The sequence below is a fragment of the Saimiri boliviensis genome, chromosome 12 (assembly GCF_048565385.1).
Source record: "Saimiri boliviensis isolate mSaiBol1 chromosome 12, mSaiBol1.pri, whole genome shotgun sequence".
NCBI lineage: Eukaryota > Metazoa > Chordata > Mammalia > Primates > Cebidae > Saimiri > Saimiri boliviensis.
The window spans coordinates 80,651,403-80,670,109 of record NC_133460.1 but is presented as its reverse complement, the minus strand read 5'-3'; the positions used below and the strand labels follow the sequence as shown (position 1 = coordinate 80,670,109).

Genomic DNA, 18,707 nt, shown 5'->3' with positions numbered 1-18,707 from the left:
AATCCTCAGCCCCAGGTTAGCATGAGGATTCAGATGAAAGAATTTGTGAGCCAGTGCTGCCATGTATGGTTCTGCAGAGTATGCCCTGATGGCAACACAGCTGTCATTTTAACAAATCACAAGGATTACAAGGATTGTGTATTACAAGGATTTCCCAATAGGTAGTACTACAGTGTTTTGAGGTAGGGGCACTTTTGTCTAATCCACACAAGGTGCTACATGAACTATCCCTGCTTTGGTCAGAATATACTTGGACACTGAGGGTGAACACCAGGCAGAGATAGGAAATGGAAACTGACTTAAGGCTCTGACAAAACCAAGTAAAGTTAAAAAGCCATTAAATTAAATTTGGGAACAAGATTTAGAATTAGAAGCTAAAGGGAAAGTATGCAGGAAATCAGTCAGAAGAATAAAAAGTAGTTATTATGTTATTATTTTACTCTGAATGATAAGACCTTTTGTAGCATAAGCCTATCCTAGCAAATAATAAAACAATTTAGGTAATAATAATGAGACTGCTGGGCGTGGTGGCTCATGCCTGTAATCCCAGCACTTTGGAAGGCCAAGGCAGGTGGATCACAAGGTCAGCAGTTCAAGACCAGCCTGGCCAAGATGGTGAAACCCCGTCTGTATTAAAAATACAAAAATTAGCCAGGCATGGTGGTGGGCGCCTATAATGCCAGCTACTCGGAAGGCTGAGGCAGAGAATTGCTTGAACCCAGGAGGCAGAGTTTCCAGTGAGCTGATATTGCACCACTGCATTCCAGCCTGGGCAACAGAGCAAGACTCTATGTCTCAATAATCATAATCATAATAATACTATTTAACATTTATTGAGTATCTATGTGCACCAGATACTATGCTAAGAATTAACACTAACTTTCTCACTTTCATTCACTCCAAATTCTGGGAGGAAGGGTTGATTATTATGCCCATCTTTCAGATAAAGAATCAAAGGTTAAGGAGCTTGTCAAAAGAGCCCATGAATGGCATTATTCCTGCTTCATGAAGAGGTAACTGAGGCTCAGAGAAATAAACAAGGCTGAGATCACATACTTAGTGGCATTGCTGGGATTTTTTTGTCTGTGTATGTGGTAGGGTCTCATTCTGTTGCCCAGGTTGGAGTGCAATGGTGCTATTATAGATCACTGCAGCCTCAACCTCCTGGGCTCAAGAGATCCTCCCTCCTCAGTCTTCTAAGTATGTGGGACCACAGGTATGTGCCACTATGCCTGGCTTATTTATTTATTTATTTATTGTAGAGGTTGGAGGAGGGGTCTTCCTATGTAGTCCAGGCTGGTCTTGAACTCCTGAGCTCACGCAATCCTCCTTCCTCAGCCTCCCAAAGTGCTGGGATTATAGGCATGAGCCACCATGCTCAGCAATCGCTGGGTTTTAAACCTGTGCTGCCAAACTCATATTCTTAACACTACATATTCTTAACACTACACTGTGCAGTCTGCTCTCCTTTGCTCCACAGCCCTTGCTCTTGGTCTCTGTGCTCATTGTCTTTATAGTAAAGAGGAGGCTTTACCTTAACCGTATGGCTGAGGTGAAACTGTACAGGGATACCTCTGGCAGTGCTGGGCCACAGGTACTAACCCAAATAGTTGCCAAAATATTATTGACTGTTTACTGCCATCTAGTGGCACTTAAAATACGGCAAGAGATCATATAGAGGGAATGAATCATAGGCTTTTTATTAATAGTTAAGAAACTTGGCAAAGAAACTAAGTGATGCCAGGAAAATACAGGGAAATAAATCATCATGACGAGAACCGTAAGGCAAGACTGCAAATACTGACACTTAGCAAGATACTCATGGTAGGGCTAGAAACAATTCAAAAAGAATAGCTTTCTGTTGGCACAAATGTAGAAGCAGCATATAAGTTAAGCTGTAAACATTTCAGATAGGGAAACATGAATTCCTGGCTCACTTCTTATAAGACTAAAACCTCAGCAGTGGAGTATGAGGAAAATAATTTTTTCAGAACCTAAAATACACTTACTTATTAGAAACATGATGGGTCAGGCATGGTGGCTCACACCTGTAATCCCAGCACTTTCAGAGACAAAGGAGGGAGGATCACCCGAGGTCAGGATTTCAAGACCACCTGGCCAACATGATGAAACCCCGACTCTACTAAAAATACAAAAAATTAGGTGGGCTTGGTGGCAGGCACCTGTAATCCCAGCTATTCAGGAGACTGAGGCAGAAGAATCACTTGAACCCAGGAGGTGGAGGTTGCAGTGAGCTCAGATTATGCAACTGCACTCCAGGCTGGGCAACGAGAGTGAAACTCCATCTCAAAAAAAAAAAAAAAGAAAGAAAGAAACACACAGTGATCATGGTGTTAAAGATAGATAATAGCTGCCACAACTATATTATAACTATTACTACTATAACTATAGTTACATCACCACCACTACCACCACCTTTATTCAGTCCAGGTGCTGCTCTAGTGCCTCAATATGTACTAAGTTATGTAATATTCCAAGTAACCCTATGACATAGCACTATTTTTAGTACTCTTTTACAAAGGAGAAAAGCAAAAGGAAATCACTATTTACATTGCAGAAATTTTGATAAACCAACATTATCCTCTTAACTAATCATTGCTTGCCCATGAAATTCCAAATTAGTTTATGAAGACATGGAAACCTGGGTTTGAAGTCCTCTAAACTTGGCACTGAAATCTGATTTCCTTTTGCTTACATTATTTCAATATGAACTCCAGCACTTACTTCTAACCCTGAAGTTCCCAAGAGGACCAGTGCCTTCTTTCCAAAATACAGAAAGAAATTACAGAGAAGGATGGCATGCTCCTCCTTATTTCCAATAGCCAAACTGATGCAGCGCTAAGGCAAAGCAAAAACAATAGGAATGAAAAAAGAAAGAAAAAGGACGGGAAAGTTGAATAATACAAGCATCCAACTGATACAGAGTACCTCTATGCACTCCAGTTCCAAACACACTTATTTTTACCAACTTGCTAAGACGACAGCAGAGCAGACAGCTCTGGCTTTGCTAGGGCATTAGCAGAAGAGAACACTAACTTGGAGCATTGGGGCCACCTTTATTATGGGACACTTAATATAGATATTGTATAGAGTGACCAATTTATATCCAAAATGGGATGCTTTTGTTTAGGAGAAATATTAAAGTGCCCTTCGCAAGAAGGGACATATGGACTGGTATTTTGAGGAACCTTATCTGAAAGAGAATCATATAGTGTTCGCAGGAAGTGATTCTTTGGGCTGCAGAGCTACATCCTGTCCTGTACCAATATAGTACTCTCAACTCAGAGAAAGGAAGAGATCTGAGTTGGATCTTAATCAGGAAGAGTGACTGAAACTTCTTCAACTGAAAGAGCTGAACAGCTGAGCAGGGTGTAACAGATCAAATAGAGATTATCCAGTAAAGCACAGCAATATGGCAGGAGAGAAAAAGCATAATAGAAGTAGAAGTCTGGTGGTCTGTGACCTAGTTCTAGTCTACAGGTGTGGGGTTTTTTTGTTTGTTTTTTTGGCTCCCAGAATGTAAAAAAAAAAAAAAAAGAGGAAATTTTCATATAAAACTGGCTTCTGTTGAAAAATAAAAAAAAACCTCTAGCAAAGACTTGGGTCCAAATGTTCAGAGGGCAACCATTTCTTGCTGACTACTGGCTACACCATTTAAATGGGACATGTGCTCTCTAGTTCAGTACAGTCCAAGAGAAGGGGCTGTGGGGGCCAGGGAGGTGGGGGTAAGGGTTAGGGAGCTAGAGAGCTCATGGCAGTGACTATTTGCCAATCAGTATGGAAGCACTGCAATGTTTTTAACAACTGATATGGCCCTATCAGTGTGCATTGGCTGAGCGTGATGGTGAAGGATGGGGGTTAGGGAGGATAGTTAAGGAAGCCCTTCTGAAAGAACAGTGTGACTAGGTGAGTTAAGGGCAGAATATGAGAAGAGGAGGGAGATGATGATAGTTGGAAACTAAGTTTTCCTGAGGTCCAGATGCTTTGCATGTTACTACATTTAGTCTTTTTTTAAACTCCTGTATGACATAATGAGGAAATTGAGGTCCAAAAAGATAATTAACTTATCTTAGGTCACACATCTATTAAGTCTTTGATCTAGGATTCGAACCAAGGTTTTCTGTTTGTTCGTTTTCCTCCAAAGACTGTGTGTCAGGTGAGAGAAAACAACTCTTTTCTTGTGAAATCGAATCAGTCGTACACTCACGGGCATCCTGTGGCTGAACAGTTTGTGTCAATGAGAAGACATGAGGAATTCCAAGCCTGCAGTAACTGCTTAGCTATGCGCATTGTTTGGATTGTGGGGGACGCAGGGGAACTAGTATTTTCTTGGATGCTTATTTTTAGCTCAGCCTCTTTCAGTGTTCTGCAGGATCATAATACCCCTGAATAAAATTGGGATGTACATACACGGGTATGGGTGTGCAGTCCACATATTAGTAACAAAATATAATTTAAGCTGAAATGGAAGAAATACTCTACTTAGGGTTGCCAAACTTAGAAAAGAATTTATAGGATGCCCAGTTAGATTTGAATTTCAGATAAACAACAAATCATTTCTTATTATAAGTTTGTCCTGAATATTGCATGGGGCCTGTATTTTATTTGGCAATCAGACTTGAATCCAAGTGCCACGGAAGAATACTGCTGTATGAGCTCTTCACTCAGATGGGGGTGATGGGGGAAAGCTTTGGGGAAGTGACAGCACTTGCACAAGACTTCAGGGTCTTGACCAACTCCATAGTGACAGTCATATTGCTCTCTGGAGGATGGCATAATATTATACTCCTGGAATTCCCATTGAGTCAAAATATTTATGAGTTACCACTTAGAATCTTGAAAAGATTTTTGTTATTTATGAATTATTTCCATAGACTGTTATAAAGCTGAAGATGATGTATAAAATTATCAAATACTTTAAAATTTCACAAGGAAAAGTAATACAGAAATATATATTTTTAAAAGGCTTCCTTAAAAGAAATACTATACATTTTAATTATAAAATGTAATTTGTTACCTCCGATGTCATCCATATATCAGAACCATCATTTTCATCTGGTGTATTAGGCATAAAAGGAATCAAAGATACAAATCGAGCAATGAGGTCCTAGAATAATATTAACATTGATTGAGTGTGTACTGTATGTCCATCCCTGAGCACAATGCTTTACATGCATTATCTCATTTAGCATATACTCTAAGCCTTTAAAAGCAGACACTATTATTATTCTAGTACGTATTACGAAAGAGGAAAGAAGCCTGGAGCAATAAAATAACTTGCCCTGGGTTCCATGGCTAATACATATGTGAAGTCTCTGGGAAACTGAGCCCAAGTTGGCCTGACTGCACAGGGTGCATGTAACCATTATATTTTATTGTAATAAATTACTAATATTTTAAATATTGCAATAATATGTATCAATATTAAACATGTACTTTAAAGTACAACTGTTAAAATTTTTTAAGATCTTGAAGCATAGTAAAGGTTTTATTGTTTTTTGGTTCAAAATCTATCAGAAAAAAAAAATCGATCAGAATTATTTTTGTGAATATAACTTTATAATAAGCTGCTACAGCCAGGAGATACTAGAGTAGTACAGTGTACTTTCTCAAACAATAGAAATCATACTATGAATTTTTCCCCTAAAGTGCTGGAGACAAAGATTCAGACTAATCTAGGAAAAGAGAAAGGGTGCGAAACAAGGAGTTAACATAGGAAGTTCATTAACATTTTAATTGATGTTCAATTGCTGCCATTTATGTACTATTATGACCCTCTACACTGGTGACTTCATGCAATTAATAAACAAGTCTCACAATCCTTGACAAGCAAAAGAGCTATGATTTGTACACATTTTTTAAAAGATAAAGATAGTCTTTGTAAAAGATCTGAGAGGACTGTTGCCTCCTTGGATCCTGGATGTCAGAATACACAGGCAAGAAGAAAACCCATGATGGAAAAGCAGTGTAGCAAAAGCCAATCTAAATTAGAACTTTTGATTTTAGGGTTTTTTAAAGGGTTTTGATTTTTTTTTGATTTTAGGATTTTAAAGGGTTCAGCTAAGGGAGCTTTATAACTCACAAATAGTACAAATATTCTGAGGACAAACAATGCACTAGATTGAAACCAAATAACAAAAGGTAAAAGTGATTCTTCACAGGTGCTCTTCAATCATAATGAAGCTGTTAAAAATAATTATAACTTACAAGTGTTGCATTAGAATTGTGAAGAAATATGTCCAGAAGTTGCTGAGGTGGATTTAATGCCTTAATATATCTTGTGACTAAGAACTGTATCCCTTCATCATTAAAAACAGTAGTTATGATTCTTCGGTTGGGAAAGATTGCCTTACAATTCTTCTTAAAAATCTGTGCTCTCTGCAAGACCTCTGTTTGATCTAAAAACTAGAATCAAATTTAAAGTATGTCAACATTGTGCTATATTGTTCCCACAGGAAATATCAAGAACCAATGATTATGTTTGCCAGCTTTGAAATTATTATTACTGGTTTTTAAAGTACTTCATACTTCTTTGATGGTATATATAAAAGAAATTCAATGTAAAACCTACCTTATCTAGTGTTGGATTATAGGTGACATATGATATTTGAGGTTCAATGGTAGCAAAAATATTTAAGAATGTACATTCTTTTAAATTCTGTTCATTGGAATCTTCTCTAGGAAATACATAAGTATTACTCCAAGTATACCCAAGCAAAACTGGTGGAATAGTTACTTGAAATGTTCCACTAATCTGAAAGAGCATATCAGTATAATGGATTATTCATGATGAAAATAAACATCAGTCAAATATGATAGCCCAGCAGAGTCCTCTCTATCACAGAAAGCATGCTTACCTGCATGCAGGGGCTTCTAGTCATTTGTACTTGCCCACGAATGGGCAGGTCCTCTGTGGTGATGTGTTCATGGGCACCCTTGACACCTTGGGACCCTGCCTAATATGTACTATGTAGAGAGGGTAGGAGTAAGAAAGGAATGCAACAAAGAAGCAAGTTACTATACCAGTGATAAAGCTCTTAGACAATCCAATTCAGGCCCAGAGAAGAAGCTAAAAGATCATGTTACATTTTGTATTGGGTCTAGAAAGAGAACATACAACAGCAAGACAACCCTGAGGTCCACATAGGAGGAATTGTGTGTGTGTGTATGTGTGTGTGTGTGTGTGTGTGTGTGTGTGTGTGTGTGCATGCGCATGTGTGTATGTGTGTGTGTAGGGAAGAGGTAAATTATAATAATAAAAAACATTAGCTGGGAGTGGTGGTGCATACCTGTTGTCCCAGCTACTTAAGTGGTTGAGGTAGGAGGATCACTTGGGCTAGGGAGGTTGAGGCTGCAATAAGCCATGATTGTGCCACTGCATTCCAGCCTGGGCAACACAGTGAGACGCTGTCTCCAAAAAACATGATAACTAATAGTTACTGAGTGCTAACGACGTGCAAAACCCTGTGCCAAGTGCTTGATGTAGATTAGACACTGCCCTTATCTCCATTTCACAAATAAGGAAACTGAGGGTCAGAGAATTGAAGTATTTATGCAAGACCACAAAACTAGTAAGCAGTGGAACCAGGATTATAGACGTGTTCACCTATGAAGCTCACACTCTTAACCACCTCTGTATCCTGTAGTCTGGCCTGAGACTGAGCAATGTCCATAGGGACTTATAAACATAGGAAGCCCTATAGCTGTGCCTCCAACAATGTATATTCCTATTACTGTTCTTTGCAACACGCAACATCATGACTTCACGTGACTGCACGTTGTGCAGGCACCTCTACTCTCCTACCTGATATTCCATCTTTCCTACCTTCTTACCAATAGCTTTAGTTGGTAACATGACAGCCAGGTAGTAAGAACAGAAACTTCATTAAAATTTTAATTGGTATACAATGACAGCCATTTATGTACTATTGTGAGACTACAGTGGTAACTTCCTGTAATTAATAAACAAGGCTCACAATCCTTGACAAGTAAAGGAGCTATTATTTGTATATATTTTTTAAAAGACTGTCTCTGAAATAAATCTGAGAGCACTGTTTTCTCCTTGGAAATTGGGTGTCAGGACACATAGGCAGGAAGAAACCCAGGATGGAAAAGCAGTGTAGCAAAAGGCAATCTAATTTAACCCCTTATTTGCTTGACAAATTTGTCAAGCTCTTGTTTGCTTGACAAATTCATCTTTAAGGACTTAATTGAAAAGTTATCCCCTAGGTAAAGTCTTCTTTGATCTTTCATTTTCCTCCTTAGTCTCCTCTTATCTACCAAACTCTCTGAACTACTCCCCCTGCATTTCCACCTGCAACCCAGGAAGAGTAAAGTACTCCCTACTGTATGTTCCCATGTACCAATCTCATGCCTCTATTAAAGCACTACAGCATTATCACATTGTACTGAAATGTTAGTTTTATTTCATAGACAGTGAACTCATTGAGGTAAAAAATTCATTTCTGAATTTTCACTTTCCAGTGTCTGGCATGGCGTCACAGACGTCAAGTGCCTTACCTAACATCACTTAGTGAAGAAGTAACAGTGGAGTCTGGGCTGGTGCTTTTCTACTTTGCTAGTCATGTAGGCCTTCTCCTGCTACATAATTACCCAACAGCAGAGCCCCCTAAGGGTCTCACAGAGACCAGGTACAAATCATAGGTCTTACCATTATCAATAAACCATGCTGACAAGCTGAAACTCCTGGGACCCATGATTACAAAGCAACACCATTAATCAGAATGTTTTATGAATCTGATCTTATAGAACTCTTACATGCAAATATAAATATTGCTTTAAGATCTAAGACTAGCTGTCCTATTTTTTGTTAGTGAATGTTGTAAAGATATAAGAAAGAAATTTGTGAGTATCCTCTGTTCTAGAGACAGTTCAAATACTTCAAAAGTCCAGAACATTCTAATATAGGATCATCTTAACTGACCTACCAGCCTGCCAATCACAGAGTCTGATTCAAAGACAACAGAAAGTGTTACTATTAGCCAGAGGTCAAAAGTTAGAATAATTAGCAAATAAGTGTTTTCTCTTACCTCAGATTGTTGCAGAAGAGCAGAAAAAGGGAAGACAATGGATCCAAGCCAATTCTTTCTTATATATGAATGAACACTACAGCTTTTGAGACAGTGATCCTAGGAAGATGAATAATTTTTATTACCTACTTAATATCATGTGATGAATAGTTTTACAAACTCATAAGTAAATATAAAAAGTGATTCTTTTTTTTTTTTTTTTTTTTTTTTTTGAGACGGAGTTTCGCTCCTGTTACCCAGGCTGGAGTGCAATGGCGCGATCTCGGCTCACCGCAACCTCCGCCCCCTGGGTTCAGGCAATTCTCCTGCCTCAGCCTCCTGAGTAGCTGGGATTACAGGCACGTGCCACCATGCCCAGCTAATTTTTTGTATTTTTAGTAGAGACGGGGTTTCACTATGTTGACCAGGATGGTCTCGATCTCTTGACCTCGTGATCCACCCGCCTCGGCCTCCCAAAGTGCTGGGATTACAGGCTTGAGTCACTGCGCCCGGCAAAAAAAAGTGATTCTTTCTTTTAAAAAAGAAACCAAAAGGTAAATAGAAAAGATACGTTTTTCTTGGTTTTAAATTTCTTTAAAAGATAACTACTTAAAGCAAAAAATAATAGTCTGGGAGAAAATTATCCGTTGTAGAGTTTATGACTTGTGTAAAGTAGAATGTATGACAATACTAGCACAATGCAAGGAGGGGGAAATGGAGGCATTATATTACAGGATCCTGCTCTTACACTGCAAGTGAAGTGCTACTATATTATGTACAGATAGTTTGTAGTAAATTAAAGAGTATATTGTAAACCTGAGAGCAACAGTTAGGAAAACAAACAAGTATAGCTAATAAGCCAATAGTGGAGATAAGATGAAATCACAAAGTATTCCATCAATCCAAAAGAAGGCAGGAAAAAAGAATAAAGAATAGTTGGGATAAGCAGAAGATAAATGGGAAGATGGTACCCAGCCAGGTTAACAATTATACAAAATGTAAACGGCCATACATTCAAAGGCAGAGATTGTCAGAGTGGAAAAAAAAAGCAAGACTCAACTGTGTTGTCTAGAGTAAACTCATTTTTAACATAAAGACACAGCTTAAAAGAAAATAAAGATATACAAAAACTAATTAAAAGAAGGCTGAGTGACTATAACAGCAAAAAAGCATATTTAAAAATAAGAAGTATAATGAGGAATAAAGAGAGAGAATTTATACTGATACAGAAATCAATTCATCAAAAAAATATACCTATAAACATGTATGAACCTAGGAACAGAGTTGCAAAATACAGAGCTAAAAAATATGACATCAAAAGCAAGTTGATAAATTTGACTTCATCAAAATTAAAAAACTTGCTCTTCAAAAGATATTGTTAAGAAAATTAAAAGATAAGCTATATACTGGGAGAAAATATTTGCAAATCATGTATCTGACAAAGGACTTGAATACAAAGGACCCCAAAATTCAATAATAAGAAAATAACCCAATTTTAAAAATAGGCAAAAGACTTGAACAGACATCTCACCAAAGAAGATATATAAATGGCAAATAAATATTTACATGGAAGGGTACTCAATACCATTAGTCATTAGGAAATGCAAATTAAAACTACGATGAGAAACCACCACACACTTATTAGAACGGCTAAAGTTTAAAGTTTGACAAAGTATAAGAAAGTGAAAGAACTGGAAGTCCCCTACATTATTGATGGGCATAAAAAGTGGCAAATCACTTTAGAAAACAGTTTTGTAGTTTCTTAAATATCCATTTACCATAATATCCAGCTATTTCTATTTACTAAGAGAAATGAAAGCATTTGTCTATAAAAAGACTTTACACAAATGTTCATAGCAGCTTTATTTATAATAGTCAAAAAAATGCAAACAACCTAAATGCCCATCAACAGGTGAATATATAAACAAGCAATGAAATGCAGGTTTATCAATGGAATATTGCTATATAATAAAAGAAATGAACTATTTGTTAAACACTACAACATGACTTAATCTGAAAATAATTTTTCTGAGTAAAAGAAACAAAACAACAAAAAAGAGCACATACCATAGGATTCCATTTCTATAAAATTCTAGAAAATAGAAACAATAGTGACAGAACACAGATCACTGGTTGTGGGCAGGAGGTGGAAATGCCAGCAGAGTAGGGAGGTATTTGAGGGTAATGGATATGTTTATTATCTTAATTGTATTGATGGTTTCGTTGGTGTATATATACATCAAAACTTGTCAAATTATACACTTTAAATATGTGCAGATTATTGTATGCTAATTATTCCTCAATAACACTATTTTCAAAATTAGAGAAAATATTTGTAGTAGGAAGAAGCGGGGATTAGGCATAAAAGGGATTGGCATTTGCCACCATCACCACCTCTCCCATTGGCAGCACCTATGATCTCCTCCACTTTTAGCCACTTATATTTTTCATTTCATCAACCAAAGGCCAGAGAATCTAGGGAGAGTGAAAGAAAATAGCTGAAGTTTGAAAAAAGCTGCCAAAACACTGATTCCTGCCTTTAGTTCATAACCACTGCTTTGGACATTAGGAGCCCTTCCGACTTTTTGTACTTGAAAAGTTACTCCATCCACTTACCAGGGAATATGAGAAGGGTCTTTTAAATCCAGAGGCTGACCAGCAACAACAAAGCTGAGCAGATGGACTGTGTTGCTCTAGTCTAGGTAATAGGTACACTTAGGTAGCTTTGCAGCAATCAAGGCCTTGGAATTCTGACTGATGTGCTCCCAGCTGCATTAATCTTTCCATCCTAAGTCCCAGGGAAGCTGCAGGCTTTTTAGGTCTACCTTGCCTAAGATACAGTTATAGCTCTATCAAGGTTTACTTTAAAATTGGTTCCCTACGTGGATGGAGCTGGAGGCCATGATCCTTAGCAAATTAACACAGGAACAGAAAACCAAATACCACATGCTCCCACTTAAAAATGGGAGCTAAACTAAGAACACATGAACACATAGAAAGGTATAACACACACTGGGGCCTATTGGAGGGTGGAGGGTGGGAGGTGGGAGAGGATTAGGAAAAACAGCTGATGGGAACTAGGCTTAATACCTGGGTGAAGAAATAATCTGTACAACAAACCCCGGGACACAAGTTTACCTATATAACAAACCTGTATGTGTACCCCTGAACTTAAAAGCCAATTAAAAATAAAAAGTTCCTTATGCATCCTCTCTGAGAAGCAATGAAAGAATTTTAAGATCAAAAATACGAATTATATATGAAACAACCTTTAAGGAGTCTATTAGTATGGGAGTTGTATATATCAAATGATAAAAACGGGACTTAATATCCAGAGTAATAATGTGTGTGTGGTAAGTCTGCATATCCTGGTGTAGTTGAAGCAGGGCCAGGCATTCTGATGGTTAAATAGTGGAAGAGATGCTGCTATGATGGGACCATCTCTTTAAATAACTTGTATAAATAAAACTCAGGTATTTGTACATTTCATTTCTCAACCCCTTGTAAATCAAAGTAACGCCTTCATCTTTGTTCTAGAAGATAATTTCTTCAGGAGCAACACAGCTTGCCCAATAGGGTCCCTTGCCTTGTCATCAGAATGAACACCTTTGTATGTTAATTAGCAGTCATAGAGCTGGGACAGTGGCTTGACTACTGTGGACTAAAGGCTCAAATGTACAGTATGATTTCTACAAGGTAATAAAACTGAAATTTAAAATCAAAAGTTTACACAAAAGCCTCTCAAACATTTGAAAATGCAAAGATATAATATTGGAAAATAGGCCAAGCAAGAAAATGTAATATATATATAAAATAACAAAAAATAAGTAACTAAATATAAAATACGTAGTCTAAGATGTTTTCAGAGATAAAATTATAGTCTCAGAATGTTTCCATTATTTATGATAAGGCAAGAGATCAAACAAACTAGGCATTGAATACATTTGGTCAAAGTAAGTACAAAAGTTATAGTCCTAGGGGAATAGAGAGGAAGAAAATAATTAAAATACAAGCAAAAATAAATGAATTTGAAAACCAAGAAAAAAGTGAAAAGTAAAAACAATTTCAGTAGTTGGTTCTTTAAAGAATAGGCAAACATCTTCCAAATTAAATAATCTTTAAAAAATTGAAAGACATGGTTGGATACAGTTAGAAACCAGAGGATAGTAGATAATGGCAAGTCAAAAATTATAGACTATGCTGAAAATTTATATGCTAATAAATTTTAAAATCTTAAAAATAACTTAAAAAAAAAAGCATTTAAACCAATATCCGAGCGTCAGGTTAGTTTAAGGTCTTTCTGTGGCTACTGGAATTTTTGTTAGAGTCACAGTTAACCGAAGCTTTAAATCTGGAGTATGCATGGGGCTTGCTTTGCCAGCCCCAAAGGCAATTCAGTCCATCTCTTTCTTGCCGAGTGTTAAAAATAGGCTATGCGTCTGTGAGTTCCAAGTCTTCAGCTTTCTGCTAATACATAACTAAAGAAAGGGAGATCTGTGGGGAGTAAGAAACAGTCGATAGCAGGAAGAAAATATAAAGGAGGGGCACAGAGAAAAGAGAGGAAAAATGAAACACTTCTAGACAAAATAGTGTTCAGTGATAACTTCAAACCTTCTTTCAATTGGATAGCTATCTCGGGGCTCAGTCTAACGCTAGTCTTTTAAAAGACAAGGGAATGTTTTGACCCATAACTATCCTAAACCCCAGTCCATGAGAAGAGGGCAAGAATGCAAGGACCTTTCCTTTTCTAAAGAGCATGCCAACATTGTCACAAACAAGTCTGATACCTAAAGCATGTGGATCTCATTCCAGTAACAACAATCTCACAATGCAAAGCACTTTCAAGGCTTCAGTTTTTAATCAACTGCTATTCAATTCTGACCAAATTAGTCTTTGAGATAATTCACTTTTGAGAGAGAAAACTTGTTAGACATTCTTTTGAGTTTTTAAGCTTTATCCATTTATCAGTTTTGATAATCAGAACACTACTCAGTTTAATTACTTGGAGAAAAGCTATCACCAAATTACTGTTTAATATTTTACACTCAGCATTTATCATGGTTGATCTAAAGTTCCTTTAATAAGAATGTGTGTCATATCTCATGGAAAACTGGGTTTGAAAACATAGCCATTATGATTTGCAGTGGTTTTTACAGAAGGTTCATTCCTGAACCGTTCTCTTCAAGGTCTTGTTCAACTTTCTCACATGGATCCCCAGTCCCTCCAGGTAGAATTAATTGTTCCTTCAACAGCATTGCCATAGAATTTGGAAAACATTTCTATTAGAGCATTTAATCTATATACCTTAAAAGAGTAGATATACTACACCTACTATATATACTACATATAGATCTACTATGTATATTATGGGTATGCATCTTTATATTTTTAGTGGCAAGTCCAATAGGGAGGAAACTAACATTTATTTTGGAACTTGCTAGGGTACTAGGCATTGTGCTAGGAACTTTCACACATCTATGAGGAAGACAGTAGAACTGAATTTTAGCCTTAGGAATAATTTGATCTCTTTTGCAGGAGTAGTGTATTTTCTTTGATCAGATAATGAGAAATATGTAACCTATTTCTGTTTATATTTCTGTATTGGCTACACAAAGCTTACATTTAAATGTAATGTTCAGTTGCAGAAACCTACTTCTCCCAAGTTCTTGGTATATTCCTTCCTCGTCCTCCTGTATGTGGTTTATGATCTCTGTTTTTTTTTTTTTTTTTTTTTTTTTGAGACGGAGTTTCGCTCTTGTTACCCAGGCTGGAGTGCAATGGTGCGATCTCGACTCACCGCAACCTCCGCCTCCTGGGTTCAGGCAATGCTTCTGCCTCAGCCTCCCAAGTAGCTGGGATTACAGGCACGCGCCACCATGCCCAGCTAATTTTTTGTATTTTTAGTAGAGACGGGGTTTCACCATGTTGACCAGGATGATCTTGATCTCTTGACCTCGTGATCCACCCGCCTCAGCCTCCCAAAGTGCTGGGATTACAGGCTTGAGCCACCGTGCCCGGCGATCTCTGTTATTTTTAAACTGACTTGTCATATATCTGATTTTATTTCAAGTTGCCTCAAATCCTTTCAAGAAAATGTTGGATATACACATTGCATCTAAAAGCATATTTACAAATATGTTACTAGATTTCATTCAGTTTGACCTTCTTAGAATTATTTCAGCATTGGCTATTATAATAATTCTACCTTACCTCATGTTTTTCAATCATCATTTCATCAAAAATGTTGATATATATATTATCTTTTATTTTAGATAAGCTTGAGAAGCTATAATCATGTCCTGGTGAGCTGCAAATAAAAAATATATATTCAAATGCTTAATTTTCTCAAAATCGACTTATTTTCTAAGAGCATTATTCATAAAGAACTATAAAATTACCTGTGTTGTTTTCTTTTATGAAGTATAAACTAAGAAAAAGCTATATGCTTTGAAGACTGGCTGCTCCCTTTCATTAGAGCCAGCATGTGCTTTGTAATTTACATCTCTCTCATGATGAAAAATAAAAATGTTTACGTGTAAAACAGAAAGGGCTTTCACTACAGGTATCCATTGCAAACGGATTATTTGGAGTATTATATAGGTTTTTCAACTGTCTTATATTCTGCTAGTTTCTGCTAGTTGACACACAGAGATAAAATTCTCTTTTATTCTCAGTTAATAGATATGACTTTAAATACAGAATTTATGGCTGGACGTGGTGTCTCATACCTGTAATCCCAGCACTTTGGGAGGCTGAGGTGGGTGGATAACCTGAGGTCAGTAATTCAAGACAAGCCTGGCCAACATAGAGAAACCCCATCTCTACTAAAAATACAAACAAAAACAAACAAACAAACAAAAAATTAGCCAGGTCTGGTGATGGGTGCTTGTAATCCCAGCTACTCAAGAGGCTGAGGCAGAAGAATTGCTTGAACCCAGGAGACAGAGGTTGCAGTGAGCCGAGATTGTGCCACTGCATCCAGCCTGGGCGACAAGAGCGAAATTCCGTCTCAAAAAAAAAAAAAAAGAAAAGAAAAAGAGAAAACAGAATTTATTCCCTTTCCCATGTTAATTTTCTCCAAGCAGAAACTGGGATAATGGAGTGCATTTAATTTTGCAAGCTGTCTGCTGATGGCATTCTTGATTAGATACATTTTGGAGGTAGTTGAAAGGATAGTGTATATCATAAGCAATGAATTTTTACTCTCAGCTCCAGCTTGTGCACTGAATCTCCATCAGACATTTAACAGTGATGGAAATCTCAATCCTGTATAATAGGAGAGAAACTGAAGCTCAGAGAATTTAAATAACTTACTCAAGGTAATGCCACCAGCAAATGACAGCCTAATATGAACCCAGCTCTTCTTTTTAAAATATTTTTGTTTAGTTTACTTATTTATATATGTTTTTTACAGACAGGGTCTATCTTTCCCAGGCTGATCTTGAACTCCTGGGCTCAAGTGATCCTCCCACTTCAGCTTCTTGAGTAGCTGGGTCTAAGGGTGTACCACCACACTTGGCTGGACCCAGTTCTGACAGACTCCAAAGACCAGGTCTTCTCACTATACAGCTACCACTGACATTGCTTGTTGAATCTTGTGGCTTAAGCAAGCAACCACTATTTCAAAGGATCTTCAACAGCTTCTATAACTTTCTGAAACCTGCAAGCAATGATGACTGAAAATGCTAGGTGAGTTTAGAGGACAGTTTTAAGTGGAAGTTTCCTTGTATTTCCTAATGATAAAACAACTAGCTGATTCCCCTACTTTGTTCCTCAAGGATGTCCTTTCTTGTTGCCAGGACCTAAGAAAGAGCAGGGGAGGCAATATTTATTTACAACCTTATGCTAGCAGGAGAAAGGACAACTGCCATCCTTACAACATTTTTTAGCTTGTTAACTTAGTACATTCCTTACATCACTTAAGTCCTTCTGCATTACCTTGCATTCTGTATTTTATTAAAATGTTCTTCAAATGTTATCATAATTCTCCCTCCAAGAAGGGCTCATGGAGCTAATTATTTAATATTACTTATTACTTATACATAATATTATGACTGCTTATCCATTTGCTTGTGGCTTTTATTCACTAAAATGTCACAAGAAGAGGGGAGTAGGATCTTGTATCAGAGGCAACAAAAAGTAGTAGCCGGATGGTTTTTGGCTTATCTGAAGCCTCTGACCCACTTGGTTGTACTCCAAATTGTTCTTGGCTCATCTCACTGCTATAATTGCAAGGATGTAAACACTCCCAAGTCTTCTCATTGGTTTACTTATAAGTTTATATATCTTACTGACTGTTTTATGTTCTCCTAAATTTATTTAATACAGTATATTTCTTCTAATGCTAATGTTTAAATTAATATTCCAAATATTTCCAAATACACATGACCATGTGTTACATTTACAAACTTTTCAAACAAATACATTTTATATGTTAATGATTTAACTTGCTATTATATGATATTATATAATAGATTTCCTTTTAAGTCAATAATTTCCTTTACACACAAACATCAAATAGTTCAAGAAAGCAAGTGTCAGAGAACAAGGCAAAGTGAAGGTACGAGGTTCAGACAGGCAGCCAAATAACAAGGATATCTATTTAGGAACTCTGGCCAATGACTTTAAAATATAATTGAGCTGGCCGGGCGCGGTGGCTCAAGCCTGTAATCCCAGCACTTTGGGAGGCCGAGGCGGGTGGATCACGAGGTCGAGAGATCGAGACCATCCTGGTCAACATGGTGAAACCCCATCTCTACTAAAAATACAAAAAATTAGCTGGGCATGGTGGCACGTGCCTGTGATCCCAGCTACTCAGGAGGCTGAGGCAGGAGAATTGCCTGAACCCGGGAGGCGGAGGTTGTGGTGAGCCGAGATTGCGCCATTGCACTCCAGCCTGGGTAACAAGAGCGAAATTCCGCCTCAAAAAAAAAAAAAATTATATATATATAAAATTGAGCCTATGTTGAATCCGGAAGAACAAATTTGATTTCTGCTAAAAGGAGAAGTTCCATAGCATCTAAGCTAACAAAATCCTAAAGTTTTCTTTGTTATAGTTCTCCTACCCCAAAGTTGAAATAATGGCATAAATGGCGTTTCCCTTTCCTTGCAAATCCTGTTTAGGATCTGAAATCTTTCACTTTCAGAAGGGGTGGCTGGGATTGAATGTTTATATAGCCTCCAAGATGTCACCACATATATGCAAGTGATTATGTCAGTTCTTCTGAGTTCCTTTAGTCTTTGTTAGTGGGGAATATATGTTAACATAGGCATCGAACAAAGCATAGAAATCCTATGAAATCATATAAACTATGAAAGATATGAAACAAAATATTCACAGGAAATTATATAAAATAAATTATAGAAAAATAATATAAAATGATGGCTAATCCATAAGATAATCCCGCTCTACATGTATGAATAAGAAGTCAATTTTCCCACTTTTCAAAGTAAAAAGACTCATATTATTTGAAAAAAAGTTTAGATGTTTAATAGCTACACATACCTGCTCATGAAAGAAATTTATACCCAGCAGTAAAGCATAGCAATACTAAAGGAAGCGGCCATAGAATTAGATCCATTTTACTGGGTCGTGTGTGTGTACATGTACATTCCTAAACACCATATAAAGAATTATTCTAGTCTATATCTGTTTTG

At 37.2% G+C, this 18,707-nt stretch overlaps 1 protein-coding gene across 1 annotated transcript in view; it reads right to left on the bottom strand.

The window, feature by feature from the left end:
• CC2D2B (coiled-coil and C2 domain containing 2B) overlaps positions 1-18,707 on the bottom strand; it is a 113,050-nt gene that overhangs the window by 14,052 nt on the left and 80,291 nt on the right. Inside the window, exons 24-29 of the mRNA XM_074382672.1 lie at positions 15,261-15,357; positions 9,072-9,170; positions 6,593-6,775; positions 6,229-6,426; positions 5,039-5,128; positions 2,746-2,859 (exon numbers count right to left, since the gene is read on the bottom strand). Coding sequence (XP_074238773.1) covers positions 2,746-2,859; positions 5,039-5,128; positions 6,229-6,426; positions 6,593-6,775; positions 9,072-9,170; positions 15,261-15,357 — 781 coding nt within the window. The remainder of the gene's footprint in view (positions 1-2,745; positions 2,860-5,038; positions 5,129-6,228; positions 6,427-6,592; positions 6,776-9,071; positions 9,171-15,260; positions 15,358-18,707) is intronic.